The sequence below is a fragment of the Physeter macrocephalus genome, chromosome 2 (genome assembly GCF_002837175.3).
Source record: "Physeter macrocephalus isolate SW-GA chromosome 2, ASM283717v5, whole genome shotgun sequence".
In the NCBI taxonomy this organism is placed as follows: Eukaryota; Metazoa; Chordata; class Mammalia; order Artiodactyla; family Physeteridae; genus Physeter; species Physeter macrocephalus.
Window position 1 is genome coordinate 38579598 of NC_041215.1, and position 22404 is coordinate 38602001.

The 22404-nt window shown below is 43.1% G+C and overlaps 1 protein-coding gene across 1 annotated transcript in view; it reads right to left on the reverse strand.

The window, feature by feature from the left end:
- Positions 1–6396: 6396 nt before the first annotated feature.
- The window catches only part of OCA2 (OCA2 melanosomal transmembrane protein), a 252521-nt gene continuing 236513 nt past the window's right edge, over positions 6397–22404 (reverse strand). The window contains exons 23-24 of the mRNA XM_024117107.2: positions 8798–8891; positions 6397–8054 (exon numbers count right to left, since the gene is read on the reverse strand). Of these exons, the coding sequence (XP_023972875.1) occupies positions 7970–8054; positions 8798–8891 (179 nt within the window). The 3' untranslated portion in view covers positions 6397–7969. The remainder of the gene's footprint in view (positions 8055–8797; positions 8892–22404) is intronic.

Below are 22404 nucleotides of genomic sequence, written 5' to 3' on the forward strand. Positions count from 1 at the left end.
TGGATGTGGCCTGCAGTGGGCAGATCACTACTGGTGGGGGCAGCCTTGTACTCCTCACCTCCATGAAATGGGACCCTCACCAGGGCTCGGCAGCTGGAGCTTCCTGTGGGACAATGCAGGTAAAGATTTATATCTTGTATTCAGATATTTATATTTATATTGAGATATTCTCAGTTGCAAGATGTGTTTTACTTGAATGTTTTTCTATTTAAAACAGGGTGACCTGAGGCCTTGTGGTTATACAATTGTAATTGCCAAGGGCAAACACAGACCCTCCAACTTCTTGTTCTTCATCTCATGATTGATTAGCAAAGATTAAAGCTGTTTCTCATGACTGATCAGCTAAAATGATAACTGAGACTTCCACTTTCATAAAACAAGTCCAATTGCAAATCATTCCATCTGCAGCTTGTTTACTCCTCACTAAAAAACAGCAAGTCCACCGTTCTGAGACACACTGATCTGTGGATCTGGGCTGGTCTCCCCATTGCAATAGTTTAAATAAAATTAGCCTCCCTACTTGCCCAACTTTTGTCTTTGACACAGCGAAGGAGATAGCAGCATGTTTCTAGGACAGCTGGGATGTGACCTTCTCCCTTCAACATTCCATTCATTCATCTAGCTTTATCTTCCGATGAACAAATATCTGAAGTCCTCCCCTTGGCCTACAATCCTGCAGGGTCAGACACAGGGTTCCTCTTCCCGTAGTTCACTCTGCTGTGACAAGAACACACCAACATACCCTTGCCTAGGGGCCCACTTCCTGAGCACTTGGCTGCTCCTTCCTTCTCCAAACATCTCCACATCTGGTCCCTCACTTTGTTTCTGCCCAGATGTCCCCTCCCCAACCGACCTATCTAGAACTGCTGACTGCATTTTTCTTACCACCACTGCCTGAACATATTTATTTCATCTGTTCTGTGCCTCCCTTGAAGATCAACACCTTTAGGGCAGGTGCCTAGAAAATTGTCCAGCACAAAAAACAGACTCAGTAAGCACCTGTCACTCACCTGCAGAGAGGAGGACCCCCCAGTGCAGCTAATGCACCAGCACAGGTAAGGAATGGTGTTGACAATGACATAGGGTCAAGACCATGTAATGACATGGGAGATTCTGATTTTATAAAGTAGAGCAAAACCATCAAATCTGTGCTTATAGTTACCTCTAGTGGTGGTGGGGGGATATTATTGGGAAGATAGAGAGTAGTCTTGGGTTATATGCAGTATTTTTTTCAAGTAAACTGGGTAGGGCATACACGGATATTCGTTATATTTTCCAGTTTTTCTATGCCTGAATTATTTATAGTAATAAAAGAGAGTAAATTGGAAAAGAGAATATGTAAATGACACAGAAGAAAACTGTTTCAAAAAGTTTTAGGCATAGGGTAGTGGCTAGAGGAAGATGATGATTTTTAAGATGGGATTAAATGGAAGTTCCATAAAATTAAAGTCTTTTGTTTGTTTGTTTTTACTTTCCCACCTTTAGAACCTAGAAACTTTGCCTGCAACATAAAAAACATTAAATAAATACCTTTAAATGAATGAATGAGTAAATGAATGGGTGAGTGAATGAAAGAAGCCTATCAAATCATGTCTATTTGTGGGTGGAAGTGGTGTGGTAGATGATGCAGAGGAGAGCAGTTTCTTATTAGAAAAAGTGAAGCTTATGAGAAAATGAGGGATCAAGATTCAGAGCATACATGGAGGCCTTTGACAAAGCCAGAGGCACTGAGTTTTTTCTGTAAGACAGAAACTTGGATCTAGCTGCAGAGAAATTTGTAAAGTTACTAATGACAATGTTCTTCTTTGAAGGTTTCCATGTACTCAGTGAAGTAAAATTGGGAGTGGGGGTTGGTAAATTGTGAGGGCTTAGAGGAGATGAGGCCTGGAATCTTCCCAGAGCAAAGGATCATGAACTTCCTAGGTGAGCTGTAGCTTTTCCCTCTGACTCAGAGGCTGATCCCTCCTTTCTCCATCCTGCTTCCAGCCCAGAATCTGGCTGACACAGGCAACATGAATGGTTTCCCACAACATGAATTCTGGTTGGGTTTGGCCAATGGAGATTGCTGGCAGGAGCTAGAAGAAAAGGAGATTGATAATGGTATTTCTTTTCCTCTTTCCTGCAGACTGGAAGGCTGGCTGCAGCCCTTGGCCACAGGTTGTCTAGAGACCCTCTCCACATAGCTTTAGGGGTGATAATGCTGTTTCATTTTTACTAACTCTAGGCACTTCACTCCCCTTTGTATTTTCTTAATACTGTGCCCATAGTTTGCAAAGTCCATCTTCATCAAACTCTTCTCATATTTTGCAGTTTGATTTTGCTCTCTGTTCCCTGTCTAATCCATAACTTAAATGGCCTCAGGAAATAAACTCCCATATGAGAATTGGAATTGTTTTCCTCACATCTCTGAGGGAGGCAGGGATAACCTCCATTCCGGGGGGTGGAATAGAACTAAGACCACTCATGTCTGCAGCAGCATCACTATCCTTGAAGGTCATCAGGAGGGCAAGACATTGGACCCCCAGTGGCCATTGTGTCTGGGATATGCTGGCTTCTCCTGACAGCTTGGGAGACCATAAACAAGACACAGGACAGGAACTGAAAGTCATGGGTATTTGTTCAACTGAGAACATGAGTGGTTGATCAGAAAGTTTTGAAGGCAGCTTGGAAGGAGCCAGCAGATTTGGGTGAGGCACAGGCCCAGAAGCTGACTGTGAGGATTGGCAAGGATGCTGGTGGGGAAGAAGTAGGACACTGATGGTGGGCCATAGATATGTGATCAGACTCATACCCAGCTGAGAACTCTGAACCAAAAAAATCCTGCCTGGGCCTCCCTCAGGAGTAGGCAGGAGAGCGGCCTTCTCGTGTAACAACCATTTTGTGGCTGTACTTGGGTCAGTTGCCTCTCAAGATGATATGAATTTGCCTCAAGACTCATCCCTAATACCCCTCATTTCTCCAGGGATCTAACAAACTAGTATGTGCTGGATAGAGAAGTATAAAGTCTACTTCAAGAAAAACTATCTTGCCTGTTGAAAAAGATACCACTCTGTGTAGGGAGCACACAGGGGATTGGCGTCTACAGATACCACAACAAGCAGGATGAAATATATGGCTACAGCAAGCCAAACCTTGAGTCGTTGCACTCACCTGGAATTTGAGATTCCATGTGATGGCTTAAGCACTTGGAAGAGGTGTTAATTCTAGGTACAGCTGGTTAGTTCTTGGCATATAGGAATCCAATGGCTCAGAATGATTGTGTGTGACCTACCCCATTGCTCCATGCATTCTCTGCAAGAGAATCCAGAGGCCACCTCCTTCTTGGAGGTATCAGGAAGTGCAGGGTGTGGAGGAGGGCACAGTGTCCTTGGAAACACTTGTGATGGCTGTCCTCTGGAGACTGTTGATGAGTGTAGGGGACACAGTAATAGAATTGGGTCTTCTTTTCCCAATGATAATAATAGGATCCCAAGGCAGGAGAGGCCAGGGAAGCAGTTCATTGTCACAGTCAAGGTGGGCACATTGACCACAGTGAGCTTCAGAGACCTATGCCAAAAGGCAAGTTGATTGTAGACTTCATAGTAGTGAATCATATGGGCAGCTTCACATATAAAACTAGAAGGAATCTGGATCTGATAAGATGTATCAAGGGTCTTAAGAAGGATTAACAACCTCAGCCACTTACCAGACCTAAATGTGTTCTTTGAAGGGAGGCCACATCCCTTTGAGAAAGAATCTTGCAACACATCTGAGGACATGCTTATTCTCTCCCCTCACACCGTCTTCAGAGGTAGGTGCAGTGAAACAGCACAAGCCATTCGCGGCCATTTAACAGGAAACTTGTACATTGGTGAAAAGAAATTTTCTTTTCTGGTGTTAATTTTCTGCAATTCTTGGTGACCCAAAAATACTCTATGGTTCACTTAGAAGCTCATGTAATAGCTGATCCTGTGGAACAGTGGACCCATCCTGAGGTTATTTCCCCAGCCCCAGAATGAGTCCTTGGATAGATAATATGTCGAATAATGTCAGAATCTCCAAGTTTATTCTCTATTCTATTAAGAAGTTTCTCATTCCATACCAAGACAGTAAAACAACAGAAATACCATATCCTAATGGAAATTTTAGGGGCTAGTGCTAATCGGTGACTTAAAATTACCCTGCAAAGTGAGAGACAGATTGTTGCACTAATCACACACAAAAACAAAAAGGTACTATTCTTGGTGGTCCACTTTCAATCTTGCAGGCAACATATAACACATTGAAGAAGCTACTCCAACCCATTACCAGGTGACCTCCTGAAGCTGCAAGGTTTGAGGGCGACTGAAGCAAGTAAAGGCCCTTCAGCAGGCCCGGGCTATTGTACATGTTGCCCTGCCACTTGGGCCTTCTGCAACATCACAGCACATTGAAGAAGTCCCTAGTGTCTGGCAGACCTCAATGGGAAAACCACAGTGCGGACCATGAACGGTTGGATAAGGTCCATGCCCTCCCCTTCTACTAGTCTCCACCTTAAAAGCAGCTCTTGGCTCCCACTGGGCCCTGTTACAAACTGAGGACCCTATTGTGGGAAACAGTGTCATCGGGCAAGTTGAACTGCATGTCGTAAACAAGTGTCATCTAACCAACTGATCCATAAAGTTAGACGTGTGCACTCGTCTTGTGTTATGTGGCGTTTAGGTCTTGTGTTATATGGGCTTGAGCCCAAGCAGGTCTGGAAGGCACACATAAATTACAGGAGGAAGTGGTTCCAATTCCCATAGTAGCTCTGTCTGCTGCTTTGTCACCTCTTCCTCCATGCTTGCCTACACATGGCCTTATCTGGGGTGCATGGCCTTTATTTGACGTGCCTGTCAAAGCTATACACAGCTACTAATGCAACTCAGGAAGGACAGGATTGTCATGTGCAGCAGTAGAGCAAACAGACTCTTCATCTTGAATTCAGACTGTAAAAGTGTGTCCTCACAGTCCCTGTGAACTTTGGGGGTTTACGCATGAGGTGCCAGAACAGTGCCTAACTGTGGTAGTTCAATGTTCATAGCAAAGCTACCATTTGTTCCTTCAGTGTTGTCTTTTTCTATCATCATGAAACAGGATTTAGTAAGCACTGGATTGTGAACCTACTAATTCTGGAGACAGTATCAGGAGAGAGAATTGACAAATTTGACAGAAAATCTGATGGCACTTTCATTGTTTCCTTTATTGCAGATACGAACTTTTTTTCATCCGCTGAAAATGGTGGACAGAGCTGAGTATCTCCCATCTGCCCGTCAGATCCACTCTCCTTCTATGTGTCCTGCTTAGTGTCCCCAGGAGCTTACCTACCCGGACAACATCAACATTTCCTCTCACCCTTGGCTTCTGGCTGGCTTCAGACAATGGGACGGACAGTGAAAATCAGACGGAGGAAAAGGAGTGAAGTCAGACAATTCTCACAGCCCCTTCCCTGCAAAGTGATTCTTGATGACCGCAGCTCTCCACAGAAGAAGCTCCTGTCATGGGTACCTTTCCATACTGCTCCCTGCATCTGCAGTTCCTGGTGACCCTCACCCTCCGAGACCTACAAGTGCCTCCTCTGACTAGTTCCAAGGACTGCACCATCCCTGATTAACTCCCCTCTAAGCTACCCTAATCGAACAGCCATCTGTTCAGCCAGGGCTCTGACTGCTGCACTAGGGAAATGTAATAAATGAGCCAGGCAGCCTTGAGTGCTTTTTTGATGTTTGTAATCTTGATTTTAAAGTAAAACAAGTCATTCCAGTCAAATGATTTACCTCAGTAACATTTAGGTGTTTAGGCACCAGAAAAGGTACAACAGTGCCAGTTTATCAACAGAGTTTTGAATTTAAGAGCAGAAATAGAAAACTGAGCTAGGAGGGAACTGGTGTGGGAAGTTAGAGAAAGAGATGAGTTGGAGGTGTCACTGGAGGACTCTGTTGAGGTGATCATCTGGAGGAAATAACTGGCAGTATCGGAAGTATCAGACAGAGACATTTGAGATGAAGAATTAAAGGCGCAGTTACTGGTGATACAGTCAGGGTGTAATGAGGCTTGAGTGTCAAATCTCAGGGAATTCTGAGAAGGTTGAAGGGGTGAGGGAGAGAGGAAGAAATGAGCCAGGAGCTCAGGTATTTAAGAATGAGATGTGGGGGCTTCCCTGGTGGTGCAGTGGTTGAGAGTCCGCCTGCCGATGCAGGGGACACGGGTTCGTGCCCCAGTCCAGGAAGATCCCACATGCCGCGGAGCGGCTGGGCCCATGAGCCATGGCCGCTGAGCCTGCGCGTCCGGAGCCTGTGCTCCGCAACGGGAGAGGCCACAGCAGTGAGAGGCCCGCGTACCGCAAAAAAAGAAAAAAGAAAAAAGAAAAAGAAAAGAATGAGATGTGATAACTGAGGAGCTGAGATGGGAGGAGGAGAGGTAGAGGTTGTGCACCACAGGGGAAGAGATACTGAGGGAGGAGAGAACAGACATGAATTAGGAGCAGCATCTGGCCACAAGAAAGGTGCCAACACCACCTCCAGGCATGGAAACATGTGGGAAAAGAGAAAGCAAAGCCTTTTGGTGGAAGGACTCAGGGCATCGAAGCTTCAGTGAGGCAACATGAAAAGGAAGCAGAACTGGAATGCTGGCAGGGCTCCTTTCCTGGAAAGACTGGGGAGCAAGGGCTTCACTTGAGCAGTGAGTCAGGTGCACATGCAGTTTCTGTGACTTCCTCAACCCAGATTTTAAAACAAAAATGGGGCTCTTTGTCACTTTTGCTGACAAGAAATTCAAAGATAGCTCATGAAGCTAAAGGACATATTTTCATAAACTTTCTCCTCACCTTTCTGGTTGTCACTTTACAAATATAGACTCTAAACTATAGAAAGGGTACACCTACCCTGAGGGTTCCAGGGACAGAAATGGGATCTCCTACATTTTAGTTCTTGGTGCCCTGAGGATCTTAAACGTTTCGAAATCAGATACTTTATACAACTATTGCTTCTGAGCAGAGTCTCCAGTAAACATCTTCTTTTTCTTAATCTCATCTCAAGGTATCACACACAGTAGACCGAAACTGAAGAAGAGGTTTGTTGTCTGAGGTATAGCCATGGTATTGATCAAGCAGAGCAGATGAGGCCTCAGCTGAAGCCCAGCTCCCTCTTGCTCTTTGCTCTCATTGTCCTTGCTTCATGTTTAATGTTCCACAAAAGAATAGCATTTAGTAAGCGTTGACTGCACCACTGGAGCCCAGCAGGTGTGCAGAGCTGAATGTATTGACCACACTTTGGGGTAATTGATAGAAACAGCAATACACCACCTTCAAAACTGAAGGTTATTATTCCAGGTTGGTAATATTTACAATGCTATTTTTAAAAAGCACTTACGATTTCTGCAAGTCAAATATCTGGACTTTTAATTGATGACTTAAAAACTCAGAGAAAAACATTAATGAATAAAATGCAATTTTATATAATGTAAACTACTAAAAAGTAAGAGACTAACAAATTCTAAGACCCTTTGTCAAGGGGCAGTATTTTTTTTTAATACATATAATGTTTCCTTACAAATTGTATGCCCTTCCCAAGAAAAGTATGCATTCAGAGGGTATACAATTTGCATGCTCATTATTTTAACATGAAAAGTGATTACATGAAGAAAAACTATTGATAGCCTCAGGAGAAGTGATATTTAAACAACACAAGCCATTTGGAGTGAATTATTGAATTTGTGTCTTTTCCTACAGAGCATAGCTAGATGTATTTTGAGATATACATATTTTCCTGTAGTAGAATCTTGTGTAAGTTATCTTGTATTTACCACAATTTGCCAGCTTCACCCAAATAAGAGTGTGGATAGCAAAGGTGTCCATTCCAGAACACCTCCATGGTAAGCACCTTTTCTTCTCCAAAGAGTGGTTTTGGGGTAGTATTCTACTGATGTTGGTGATGGGTCAAGATTCCCTCAGTCTTCACACATTGTATATCTACTAATTCCATCCTATCACGACATGAGCAACAAGGAGGTAACACATCCCAACCATGCAGGAGACAACCATCATTGGGAAGCCCAACCTGAAACACAAAGAGAAGTGGATTATGGTGTCTGGTGTCTGCAGAGTACTGTGAGATCTGGACTCATTATTATATTATGTTATTGCAAAAGAATGTGGCCTTACAAGCTTTATATATCCATAAAGGTAATTGTCTTTTATTTCTAGAAATCAAAAGTTGGGTTCAGCCTAGATGATATGGATGTGTGCCTCCATTAGATATCTCCCATTGTATCCCCCAAATGAGTGTCAGTTCATTTTGGCAGCACCATTTTACAGGCACCACCAATGTCTATTTTGCCCAGTTCCTGCATCCAAAATGCAGTGGTGCTATATGAACACAAGCACGTAGGGGCCAGGACCCCAGAGCGGACCCGGCTCCCTCAGAGCAGGTCCTCCTTTGTAGGAGCTGGCATCAGCTGCTCTCCCCCATCCAGGGCCTCCTCTCTGCACTGTCCTCCTGAGAGGTGCCTGCTCCCAGGCTGTCCCCAGTCTGCAATATTCCTGGGTCCCTTCAGTCATGAAATATTTTGCTGGGCAATCTGGTAGGGGGATGTCAGACTCTCATTATGTACCCTCATCACGGGCAGTCAAGGCACGAATCCCCACTGGAATTTTCAAGGGAACAACAACATAAAATATCAACGTCTCTCTAATCATTAAAACTTGCTTATATTAGTGCTTAGCAGTATGTGTGGCTGATTTTTTAATTAAGTAAGTTTAGGGACAATATAAACAGAAATTTTAAATGAGTTTTTAAAGTACCTGAAAAATTCCATGAAAGAGAATCCATATCCATGCTGCTCTGCAATTCCTGAACAAACCACATTTGCGGATGCTCCAATCAGTGTCCCGTTACCTAGAATCAAAATTCAAAAAGTAAAATAAAATCTCAGTTTATCTTGGTGGTAGGCTCCTGTTCTCTTTTGTTCTATGATACTTTGATCATCTCACAGGCTTCTGATTGATGATTATTTTACTGTTCACTACCAAAGTGACTGCTGTGCAAATATCTGCAGGAACAAAAAAAACACTGGCAAACAGAAAATAAATTCACTGCTTGTAAATATAGTAATTCATTTATGAATAGGGCTACTTCTGTTGGATGCAATAGGGAAGAGGAAATGTTAAGGAGAATTGGCAAATCACTGTGGGACGTGGTGACATGTATCTTTCAGAGGAAAATGTAAGTAGGGTCAACACCCACAGGAGAGAACATGTGTCTTCAGAGCGGTAGGATCTCAGATGAGAACCACCATCCTTAGGACTCTAGGACCTACCAGCAAATCCTTTGGGTGGATGGAAAGATGGATGTAAACAACCAGGATAATAAAATGCCTCTTTGGCTGGGCCTTTTTGACAGCACACATGATCTGCAGGGAAACTATGTGCATACACTCACAGTGAAGGATGGGACTCAAACCCAGCCCCCAACAGAGAGATGGGTTCAGGGAAGGGTAAATTAACTTGGTGAAGCCCATTGGCATCTTCCAGCCCCCACCCGCAGAGGTCAGTGTTTGGGGATGGGTGCACGACCCAGGCTCAGCCAAGTTAGTTCAGTTCTGGCATTGTGCATCACTGAGGACTATGAACGGTGAGAAACAAATCTGTAGCTTCCAACAGCCCTCACGGGCCTGAGGGGCTGGACTTTCTAAGACTGGACAGCAGAGCAGGAGGGCAAGGACCAAGGAAGCTGTGCCCCTCGGTGCTACATTGGCCCAGAACTCAGTGCTGGAACACTGAGGACAGAGAGAAGTAAGGAATAAATAGCCTCAGAGCCACGTGACCTATGAGGTTTCTCCATGGAGGAGAACCACGGCACCCATTCCGTTACCCAGGAAAGGCCTTTGCAGTTGTGCTGTGAGTGCTCAGCTGCACACATGTCCCCTCGCCACTCAGTCCTTACTCTCTCCTGAAACACACAGGCATCCAATCCGCTAGGGGGATGTCAGACTCATTATGCACCAGGCCCACAGGCTGCCAGCGCAAAGCATCGTGAAGAGCCTCATCTCACTCTCCCTGCCTTTACTCCATGTAAAAGTTGGACTAGGGGGGCTTTGGTGAAAACTTCTGAAATAGCACGACACATCCATTTACATGCTTTCTCTAAGGATGAAATACATTTGACATGTCAATAATATGACTTTAGATGTTAAGAGCTCAATAAAAACCTCCAGGGTCTCCCCAGATCTCCGAGCCCACCAAGCCGAAGCCCCAATCTGCTTGTGGTCACTGTGTTTCTGATGCCCCATTTTGTGACAGTCCCCCTATTCCTCAGTGTAGTTCAAAGTGTATGGACCCACCCAGAGTTTTAGGAAGGGTGCAATGGAGGTGGGAGGGCAGGAGGGACAAGCCCATCACCAAGGAGATAGGGACAGCTGCCCCATAGCATGGGAGGGTGTGACAGGCCAACTCCCAAGCTGCCTGCGCAGGACAGACTTTAGAGTGGCCACAGCCAGCTAGGGAACAGAGACTCAGTCTTACAGCTCCAAGGAACTGGATTTTGCCAATAACCTGAGTGAGTTTGGAAGCAGACCCATCCTCAGAGCCACCAGAAGGGAGCACATCCTGCAGACACCTGGATCATGGCCTTGTGAGACTCTAAGCAGGGACCCAACTGAGCCATCCTTACCCGGAAGGCAAGAACTTGTAAGATAAAAAATCCCCAAAGTTTGTCTATTTGTTATGGCAAGAACTGAATCTGGATTTCCATCTCAATTCTGAGATCTGCCTCTGCTCCCACTTTCCACCCACCCCAGACTTCCATTAACTTCTTCCTAACTGCCCAACCCTAAGCAGGCTCACCCTCTCACCCCAGTAAGCCACTCCCCATGGAAATCAGCTCACATCCTCCAGGGGCTCACAGGGAGCCTGTTAGTGGAGAGACAAGGCATGACACCACATGGGAGATGTGCAGTGGGCATGAGATCAGAGAGGCAGAGAGAAAATGCTCAGGGGGCTGAGCATTGAGGTCCCCAGTGTCCCCATGAAGAAACTGAGGCACAGAGAGGCAACATGCTGACTTGTTGGTGCTAGGAAGTGGGTGAGCCCAAGACTCGAACCAGGCATTCTGACTCCAGAGGAAGATCAGATAGTGTAGGACTCAGGCTGCATGATGTAAGACTGAGGCCTTTCTTTATTTTTTTTGTTTTGTGGTACGCGGGCCTCTCACTGTTGTGGCCTCTCCCGTTGTGGAGCACAGGCTCTGGATGCGCAGGCTCAGCGGCCATGGCTCATGGGCCCAGCCGCTCCACGGCATGTGGGATCCTCCTGGCCCGGGGCACGAACCCGTGTCCCCTGCATCGGCAGGCGGACTCTCAACCACTGCGCCACCAGGGAAGCCCCTGAGGCCTTTCTGTAGACAGCCATGCAGAGCATTTGAAGGGTTCCAAGCAGGTGGCAATGTACAAATTTCATGGCAGCACTGGTCCCAGCTAGGTGTTGACCTACCAATGTGCCCATCCAATCACCCTGCCAACCAGCTGACTCTTGCTCTGGAGAGATTCCACACAGAGTCATCTTGCCTGGGTATTATTTCACAGGGTCTGACAAGTCTGCTACCACAGGGAAGCCAATGTTCCTCAGAGGCCCTTCCTGCAGGCCTCTATCACAGAGCACACACATCAGTAGCTGGGCAGCATCCGCTCTGCCACCCCAAACAATGCTACTCCAGGACTTTACATGGAGCCCTCTGCTTCTGGACAAAACAGAACTTCATACATGATTCAGGGTCACATTCAGGAACCTGGGTGACCTCTAAAAATAACAGGCAACACTTTCCTTCTCTCGTGTTGGGGATTAATGATTGAAAAAATACTCCCTTTGCTCCCAATCAAGATGGCAGAGTAGGAGGATGTGGAACTCACCTTCCCCCACAAACACATCAAAAATACATCTACATGTACAACAAATTTCACAGAAAACCAACTGAAAGCTGACAGAAATCTCTTATACAACCAAAGCAGGAAGAAAGATTCACATGTAACTGAGCAGGACAGAAAAAAAAAAAAAAAGGCATCATGAAGGGACCGGTGCCGCTGGGAGGGAGCTGTGAAAGAGGAAAGACCACACAGGTGGTCCCTCTCCCTGGGAACCCCTGCTTCTTCGCAGAGGTCTACCAGGACACATAGACAGACTGGAGGGGGCTGAACTCTACTCTCAAGGAGAGCGTGTGTACTGGCTTGCTAGTAATCAGGGTGGAGAGACTGGCGCTGACAGCTGCTACATCGTGACACTTCCCACCCCAAAACATGAACTGAGCAGGGATGCTACAATGCACAGTGGCTAGGCTCTGAAACTTGGGCTTCAACAGAGGGACCTTGGGAGAGGATTTGGTCTAGCTCTAGGAGCCCTGGAGTGTAGTCTGGGCCAAGACTCAGAGCCCATCATTAGCACACACAGAGCTGGGTACAGGTTGGCCAAAGGAGCTCTATTACCAGCACATGCAGGTCAGGGTGCAGGTCGCCCTAGGAACACCACTGTCAACATGCTCATAGCAGGGCATGGCTCTGGTGGTGGCAGGCTTTGTGAGCTTGGCCACAGCACTGGTAGTTCCAGGTGCAGGTCTGGCAGCAGTGGACCGTGTTGGCGTACATACCAGGTGGTGGGTGGCACCACAGAGTCACATATCTTCAGTGGACAGCCGCTGGGGAGGAGCGCACAGTGGTTCCTTTCCCGGTGGGAGAGCTCCAGTTCTGCCCACCTTTCACAATGCAGCTGGGAGCTAGATCTGTGACAGACAGGCCCTGGGAGAGCCCTACCATAGAGGCAGCCTAGGTCCCAGGGGCAGCACAACCACCTCAATAGTAGTCACAACACCCTGGTCACCAGTGACAGCCTAGCACTAGGTCTGGGATGAACAAAACAGAGAAAGGGATGCAACTTTGCAGTGCTTCTGGGCAGAACTGTGGATGGCTGTGTGGGTGGCAGTAAGGCCTGCTGTGACCACACAGGCCTCACTTCCTTCAGTGCTCACCTCCTTGTGGATACAGCACACACTTAAGGGCAATAGGGCCTTATAGAATGCGACCCTCAGGGTTTCTACTCCAACAACTGGAAAACAGATACTGCCCTGACAGGGCTGTGACAGTCAAGAGAAGGCCCCACCGAACATCCAGTGCAGGCTCTGGGCATCATTACACCAATCACACCCCTTATCAAGTGGAAAAGGGCCAGCAGACTCTGAGGAAAGACATGGCTGGCATCCATAGCAAAAACAGGCCTCACACCAAAAAACTGGACTCACAGTCTACAGAGGGATGCTCCTTCATTAAAAAAAAGCCCATCAAGACCAGAGTATATAATTGTTTCTCCTAAATTCATAGAAAAAAAAAGAAATATAACTAAGATGAAAAAGCAGAGGAACTACTGCCAATTGAAAAGACAAAATGAGGGCTTCCCTGGTGGCGCAGTGGTTGCGCGTCCGCCTGCCAATGCAGGGGAACCGGGTTCGTGCCCCAGTCTGGGAGGATCCCACATGCCAAGGAGCGGCTGGGCCCATGAGCCATGGCCGCTGGGCCTGTGCGTCCGGAGCCTGTGCTCCGCAACGGGAGAGGCCACAGCAGAGGGAGGCCCGCATACCACAAAAAAAAAAAAAAAAAAAAAGAAAAGACAAAATGAAATTCCCTGCCAGTCCAGTGGTTAAGACTCTGTGCTTTCACTGCTGAGGGCCTGGGTTTCACCCCTGGTCAGGAAACTAAGATCCCACAAGCTGCATGGTGTGGCCAAGAAAATAAACAAACAAACAAACAAATAAATAAAAGAACAAGAGAAATCCCCTGAAAGAATAAACAATGAAACAGACCTCTTCATTCTCCTAGAACCTGAGTTCAAAAAGGAGGTAATAAAAATGCTAAAAGACTTAAGAAAGATTATCGATAGAAATGCAGATCAGTGCAACAAGGAAATAGAAACTATAAAGATGAAACATTCAAATAAGACAACACAATTACCAAGATAAAAGTCAATCTAGAAGCAATGAAGAGCAGACTAAATAATGCTGAAGAACAAATAAGTGATCCAGAAGACAGAATAATGGCAATCGCCCAATCAGAACAGCAGACAGAAAGACAAACTAAAATATGAAGGCAACATACAAGATCTAGAACTAAAGAACAAAAAAACAGAGATGAACAATACAATAACTGAAATAAAAAATACACTAGAAGGAATCAATAGCAGAATAACTAAGGTGGAAGAACGGATAAGTGACCTGGAAGATAGCATGGTGGAAATAACTGCCATGGAGCAGAATAAAGAAAAAAGAATGAAAAGAAATGAGGACAGTCTCAGAGACATTGGACACAACATTAAAAGCATCAACATTCGAATAAGTCCCAGAAGAAGAAGAGAAAGGGAAAGGGCCTGAGAAAATATTGAAGATATTATAGTCAAAAAATTCCCTAACATGGGAGAGGAAATAGTCATCCAAGACAAAGAAGGGAAGAGAGTCCCATACAGGATAAAACCAAGGAAGAACACGACAAGACACATATTAATCAAACTAACAGAAACTAAATACAGAGAAAAAATATTAAAAGCAAAAAAGGGAAAATCAAGAGAAATTAAGGAAACACTCCCATTTACCATTGCAACAAAAAGAATAAAATACCTAGGAATAAGCCTACCTAAGGAGACAAAAGACCTGTATGCAAAAAACTATAAGACACTGATGAAAGAAATTAAAGATGATACAAGCAGATGGAGAGATATTCCATGTTCTTGGATTGGAAGAATCAATATTGTGAAAATGATTATACTACCCAAAGCAATCTACAGATTCAGTGCAATCCCTATCAAACTACCAATGGCATTTTTCACAGAGTTAGAACAAAAAAATCCACAGTTTGTATGGAAACACAAACAAAGCAATCTTCAGAAAGAAAAATGGAGCTGGAGGAATCAGGCTCCTTGACTTCAGACTATACTACAAACCTACAGTAATGAAGACAATATGGTACTGGCACAAAAACAGAAATTTAGATCAATGGAACAGGATAGAAAGCCCAGAGATAAACCCGCACACATGTGGTCAACTTATCTTTGATAAAGGATGCAATAATATACAATGGAGAAAAGAGAGCCTCTTCAATAAGTGGTGCTGGGAAAACTGGACAGCTACATGTAAAAGAATGAAATTAAAACACTCCCTAACACCATACACAAAAATAAACTCAAAATGGATTATAGACCTAAATGTAAGGCTAGACACTATAAAACTCTTAGAGGAAAACATAGGCAGAACACTCCATGACAAATCACAGCAAGATCCTTTTTGACTCACCTCCTAGAGGAATGGAAATAAAAACAAAAATAAAAAAGTGGGACCTAATAAAACTTAGTAGCTTTTTCACAGCCAAGGAAACCATAAACAAGATGAAGAGACAACCCTCATAATGGGAGAAAATATTTGCAAATGAAGCAACTGACAAAGGATTAATCTCCAAAATATACAAGCAGCTCATGCAGTTCAATATCAAAAAAAACCAAACAACCCAATCCAAAAATGGGCAGAAGACCTAAATAGACATTTCTCCAAAGAAGATATACGATTGCCAAAAAACAGATGAAAGGATGCTCAACATCATTAATCATTAGAGAAATGCAAATCAAAACTACAATGAGGTATCACCTCACACCAGTCAGAATGGCCATCATCAAAAAATCTAGAAACAATAAATGCTGGAAAGGGTGTGGAGAAAAGGGAACCCTCTTGCACTGTTGGTGGGAATGTAAATTGATACAGGAGAAAACCATAATTCAAAAAGAGTCATGTATCACAATGTTCATTGCATCTCTATTTACAATAGCCAGGACATGGAAGCAACCTAAGTGTCCATTGACAGATGAATGGATAAAGAAGATGTGTCACATATATACAATGGAATACTACTCAGCCATAAAGAGAAATGAAATTGAGTTATTTGTAGTGAGGTGGATGGACCTAGAATCTGTCATACAGAGTGAAGTAAGTCAGAAAGAGAAAAACAAATACCGTATACTAACACATATATATGGAACCTAAAACAAAAAATGAAAATGGTTCTGAAGAACCTAGAGGCAGGACAGGAATAAAGATGCAGCTGTAGAGAATGTATTTGAAGACACGGGGAGGAGGAAGGGTAAGCTGGGACGAAGTGTGAGAGTGGCATGGTCATATATACATTACCAAATATAAAATAGCTAGTGGGAAGCAGCCACAGAGCACAGGGAGATCAGCTTGGTGCTTTGTGTCCACCTAGAGGGGTGGGATAAGGAGGGTGGGAGGGAGATGCAAGAGGGAGGAGCTATGTGGATATATGTATATGTACAGCTGATTCACTTTGTTATACAGCAGAAACTAACACATCATTGTAAAGCACAATAAAGATGTTAAAGAAAAAAAAAAGCCAATCCCAAAAGTTACACCCTGTAAGATTCCATTTATATAATATACTTGAAATGACAAAGTTGTCGAAATGTAGAATAGGTAAGTGGTTGCCAAGGGTTAAGTAGGGGGTGGGGATGGAAGGAAGTGGGTGTGGCTATAAAAAGGTAATGTGAGGGATTTTTTTTAGTGATGAAAATGTTTTGTGTCTTGACTGCTTCAATGTCACTATCCTGACTGTGATATTGTAGTATAGTTTCACAATATATTACCATTGAGGGAAGCTGAATAAATGGTACATAGGATATCTTCATATTATTCCTTACAGCTGCATGTGAATATGCAACTATCTCAAAGTAAAAGCTTAATTAAAGTAATAAAAAAGGGAAAACCAGAGGGAAAAATGTTCTCATTGACTAAATCCATAATTACTAAACTAAATAAATGTATATATATATAGACAGGTTGATTGAAAAATAAAGTTGAGGAAATATCCCCAAGTCTGGAGGCAAAAGTCAAAGAAGAAAATGCAGAGGAAAAATAATATACACATAAGTTCAATATGGGAAACCCCAAATTCCACTACTAGAAAAATCTCAGAAAGGACAGAATGAAATGGAAGGGAGGAATTTATCAAAAAAATGATAGAAGTGGATTCTCCAGAGTAGAAGCAGCACATGAGTAAATACATACCTAATGCCATCTTTATGAAATTTTAGAACCCCAGGGAGCCTTAGAAACTTTCCCAGTGTCATACAACTAGAAAATCCCACAGCTGGGAATCAAATTCCTGCAGTCCAGCTCCAGAGTTTCTCCTCCTTAGCTCTCTTTACATTGAAAACAAGTAACTAGAAATACTAGGTTCAACAAAAATGGTATGAAATTATCACCAAATTTGAAGTAAATTAAAATGACGTGATTTTAAGCAGATGATGAAACATAAGAAAGAAGACTTGATTGGACCTTGATCCTGGTGCACATCTTGGTCCTGCAGTGTGGCATTTACATAGTCAGGGTAGTATAAATGTTGCTCATGCGTTTTCCCAGCTGGAGTGAACCTATGACCAACCTGGTAGTCACTGTTGCTTGTAGAACACATTGTGGTTGTCAATTTCCTTGACAAATCTGAGCTGTTTTATTTTACTTGTTGCCAAATCCACATATTAATTGGATAAAAACAAACTAAAAATAATTTAAATATCTACTTGTAGGACACAGAAAACAAACAAAAATGAAGACTGCTTTAGGTCCAAGTATGCATGGCGTCCTTGACAAAGTTGTCTAGAGATTGTAGGTAATCCAGGCAGCACATGGCTACATTAAAACCTGTTGCTTCCTTTTGGTCAAGTTCATATCCTGAGTGGCAGGTAGTTCTATTAATACTTTCCAAAGGGAATCCAGTGCATAGAATTAATTTTTATGTTTTCTGTCAAATGAAAAATTACCACTGGTCTGAGAGCATGGTTTATTTAACTCACATTGGATTGGTTGACATAGGACATTAGATTGAAGGTTCTTTATAAACATTTTAAATGGCCATCAACAGCACGGCAGAGAATAGTTTTGGAAAATGTTCTTGTTCTGCCTCTAGATCCATACATTAGTTTTCATGTAGGATTACCCAGACATGCCAAGACAGGCAGCAGCTCTTTGTGTGCACAGCCCAACTTCTAATTCACACCTCTGTAAATGGAAACTGGCCAGGTGGCCTGAGCCAGAGTAGTGACACCTAGGACTTCTTTCTCCCCACCACATGGAACCCATGACATGTGGGGTACTATCAAAAGCCTGCTAGCATCTTATTAAACTACTGAAACAACCATTGACATCTGAATGGTTCTCTCACGTTCATAATCTTAAGTGAACCTCAGGACTATCCTGTGAGATGCCCAGGGAAAGTTGTCATTTAACACAGATGTAGCTGACTTCCCTATATCTCCTCCCCACCGATGACGGGGCAGAGACAGTCAGATGGATTCCTGCCCCTTGCCAGTGACCAACATGAGCGGGCCAGCCAAAGCTATTTGGTGTCAAGGAGACATTGGGAGGTGTCTTCTTGGGGGAGAGGCAACTTCTGGTAATGATTTCCCTGATTTTGAGAAAAAACTTTAGCAGGAGAGTAGTCCTGCTGCCTTTTCTGGATACCATCCATTGTTGTGTGGTGATGAGATTCCTGGAGCTGTTTCCAGCCCGAGTGTGGGGCCAGATCTAAGTGTTGTTGATGGGTGGCAGAGCATGTAGATGGAGACACCAAGAAGCCCTGCGACCCCTCTAGACTTGCTCCACCACTGACTGCCTGTCACAGGAGATACTCTTCCTGTTGCTGACACCATCTTGTTTTGTATCTTCCTTTCCTTATAACCAAAACCATCCCAATCAATATAATAGAAATGTTCAGTGGTTTGCTCATGGTTACAAAGCTTAGCAGATTTGAGATTTTGATCAAGGTCTTCTGAATCCAAATCTAGCATTCTTTCCACTACGGCAGCTGACACAATCTTTTTCCAATGTTTGTGTAGGACGTGCTGGCTGGCTAGCCTTCTTCTCTGTGGCTTCCCTGTACCCCACCTGCTTAGGTAGTTATCCACTCTGCTTGTCTCATTTGGCTGACCAATAAGCCACGAGGGCAACCTGTTTGGGAGCCTCTTGGCATAGCTTTTGTCCTGATAAAAATGTTTTTGTACCAGTTCTCCTCCATGCTTTCTGCCTTGGATGCAGCCATGAAACATCTGTGATGAGAGGGATAGGCCAAGAGAATTGTGGAGACCTGCCTCTAATATTACAAGACATCAAGCTGATGCTTGCCAGCCCTCTGTCCCTCAGCTTCTTGTTATATGAGAAGGGATGGTTTCCCTGAGTGTGTAAGCCTCTGTTAATCAGATTTCTGTTACCTGTAGCTGAAAGCATTCTTAAAAGAAACAGAGCTCAGTGAGACTTAGTAAGTTAATGTTCTGCTTCCCATGTTACAAGGCCTTCAGGAAACCAAAAGACCTCATGCAAAGGGATGGCTGAAAGGTGGATCTGGGGCAAGGAGGTCAGGCTATGCAGAGACAGTTTAAGGGGAATAGCAGTCCTCAGAGTGCCATCCATTCTACTTTCCTGAAAAAGTGGATAGAAATCAAATGTGCAAAGGCTGAGCAAGGGCTGTACATGAGAGACGTCAGCTTAGTTTTTGCTCATGTCTCTGCCTCATTCACTCTCCAGGGAGACAGTTTGAGCCACAAGGCTCTTGACTTTACCTTTTTGTCCCCACACAGCCCTCTCACTCTGCCCAAGTCATCACACAGCCAGGGGACCCAGCTGCTACCCCTTCCCTCACTCTGATCCTTGAAAATGTCCCCATTCCTTTCTCTGAATCCAGAAGTGCTCAGGAACAAATTAACTTGCTGAGCCAGTTCACCCTGGCAATGTGAAACATGAAATTCAAAGGGTCTTTCATTTTCTGGCAAGTGGTCCATTGCCAATGAGGAATTCATACCCACTGCAGCATGATGAGATACTATTGATCTCGGCAATACCTGCCAGCCATTTTAACTGGGAAAAAAGGAGTATTTTTTCTTTTTTTTGGGTACTCATCATCATTTTTATTATTTTATTTTTAATTTTACTTTTTATTGAAGTATAGTTGATTTACAATACTGTGTTAGTTTCATGTGTACAGCAAAGTGATTTAGTTATATTTTTTTCAGATGTTTTTCCATTATACGTTATTACAGGATATTGAATATTATCCGTGTATTATAAACTCTTGTTGCTTATCTATTTTATGTATAGTAGTTTGTGCCTGTTAATCCCATACTCCTAATTTATACTTCCTCCCCTTTCCCCTTTAACCATAAGTTTGTTTTCTATGTTTTTTTGTGTGAGTCTATTTATTTTTTTGTATATACATTCATTTTATATTATTTTCTAGATTCAACATATAAGTGACATCAAATAATATTTGTCTTTCTATCTGACTTAGTATGATATTCTCTAGGTCAATCCATGTTGCCGCAAATGGCAATATTTCATTCTTCTTTAGAGCTGAGTAATATTCCATTATATGTATATATATATCACATCCATGTCTTGGTTATTGTAAATAGTGCTTCTATGAACACTGGGGTGCATGTATCTTTTTGAATTACAGTTTTCATCTTTTCTGGATATATTCTACATATAGATTCTAGGGGTGTGATTGTTGTATCATATGGTAGCTTTACTTTTAGTTTTTAAAGGAACATAGATACAGTTTTCCATACTGGCTGCACCAATTTAAACCCCCACCAACAGTGTAGGAGGGTTACTTTTCTCCACACCCTTCCCAGCATTTATTATTTGTAGACTTTTTGATGATAGCCATTCTGACTAGTGTGAGGTGATATTTCTTTGTGGTTTTGATTTGTATTTCTCTAAAAATTATCAATATTGGGCATCTTTTCATGTGTTCGTTGGTCATCTGTATTGGAGACCATGTCAATTTAGGAGAAATGTCTATTTAGGTTTTCAGCCCATTTTTGACTGGGTTGTTTTATTGATATTGAGTTTCTTTTCTCTTTTTTTTGCTTGTAAATGTACATTCCTCATTTTACTTTATTTTATTTTTTAACAACCTTATTGGAGTATAAATGCTTTACAATGTTCTGCTGTATAACAAAGTGAATCAGCTATAGGTATGCATATATCCCCATATCCCCTTCCTCTTGCCTCTCCCTCCCACCCTCCCTATCCCACCCCTCTAGGTGGTCACAAAGCACCGAGCTGATCTCCCTGTGCTATGTGGCTGCTTCCCACAAGCTATCTATTTTACATTTGGTAGTGCATATATGTAAATGCCACTCTCTCACTTTGTCCCAGCTTACCCTTCCCCCTCCCTGGGTCCTCAAGTCTAACCTCTATGTCTGTGTCATAATTCCTGTCCTGCACCTAGGTTCTTTAGAGCCATTTTTTTTTTAGATTCCATATATATGTTTTAGCATACGGTATTTGATTTTCTCTATCTGACTTACTTCACTCTGTATGACAGACTCTAGGTCCATCCACCTCACTACAAATAACTCAATTTCATTTCTTTTTATGGCTGAGTAATGTTCCATTGTATATATGTGCCACATCTTCTTTATCCATTCATCTGTGATGGACACTTAGGACAAATCCATGTCCTGGCTATTGTAAGTAGAGCTGTGATGAACATTGTGGTACTTGACTCTTTTTGAACTATGGTTTTCTCAGGGTATATGCCCAGTAGTGGGATTGCTGGATCATGTAGTAGTTCTATTTTTAGTGTTTTAAGGAATAAGTTTCATTAGGTCACATTTGTTTATTTTTGTTTTTATTTCCATTTCTCTAGAAGGTGGGTCAAAAAGTATCTTGTTGTAATTTATGTCATAGAATGTGGTGCCTATGTTTTCCTCTAATAGTTTTATAGTGTCTGCCCTTACATTTAGGTCATTAATCCATTTTGAGTTTATTTTTGTGTATGGTGTTAGGGAGTGTTCTAATTTCATTCTTTTACCTGTAGATGTCCAGTTTTCCCAGCACCACTTATTGAAGAGGCTGTCTTTTCTCCATTGTATATTCTTGCCTTCTTTATCATAGATAAGGTGACCATATGTGTGGAGGTTTATCTCTGGGCTTTCTATCCTGCTCCATCGATCTATATTTCTGTTTTTGTGCCAGTACCATACTGTCTTGATTACTGTAGCTTCGTAGTATTGTCTGAAGTCAGGGAGCCTGATTCCTCCAGCTCCATTTTTCTTTCTCAATATTGCTTTGGCTATTCAGGGTCTTTGATGTTTCCATACAAATTGTGAAATTTTTGGTTCTAGTTCTCTGAAAAATGCCATTGGTACTTTGATAGGGATTGCACTGAATCTGTAGATTGCTTTGTGCAGTATAGTCGTTTTCACAGTGTTGAATTTTCCAATCCAAGAACATGGGATATCTCTCCATCTGTTTGTATCATCTTTAATTTCTTTCATCAGTGTCTTATAGTTTTCTGCATACAGTTCTTTTGCCTGCTTAC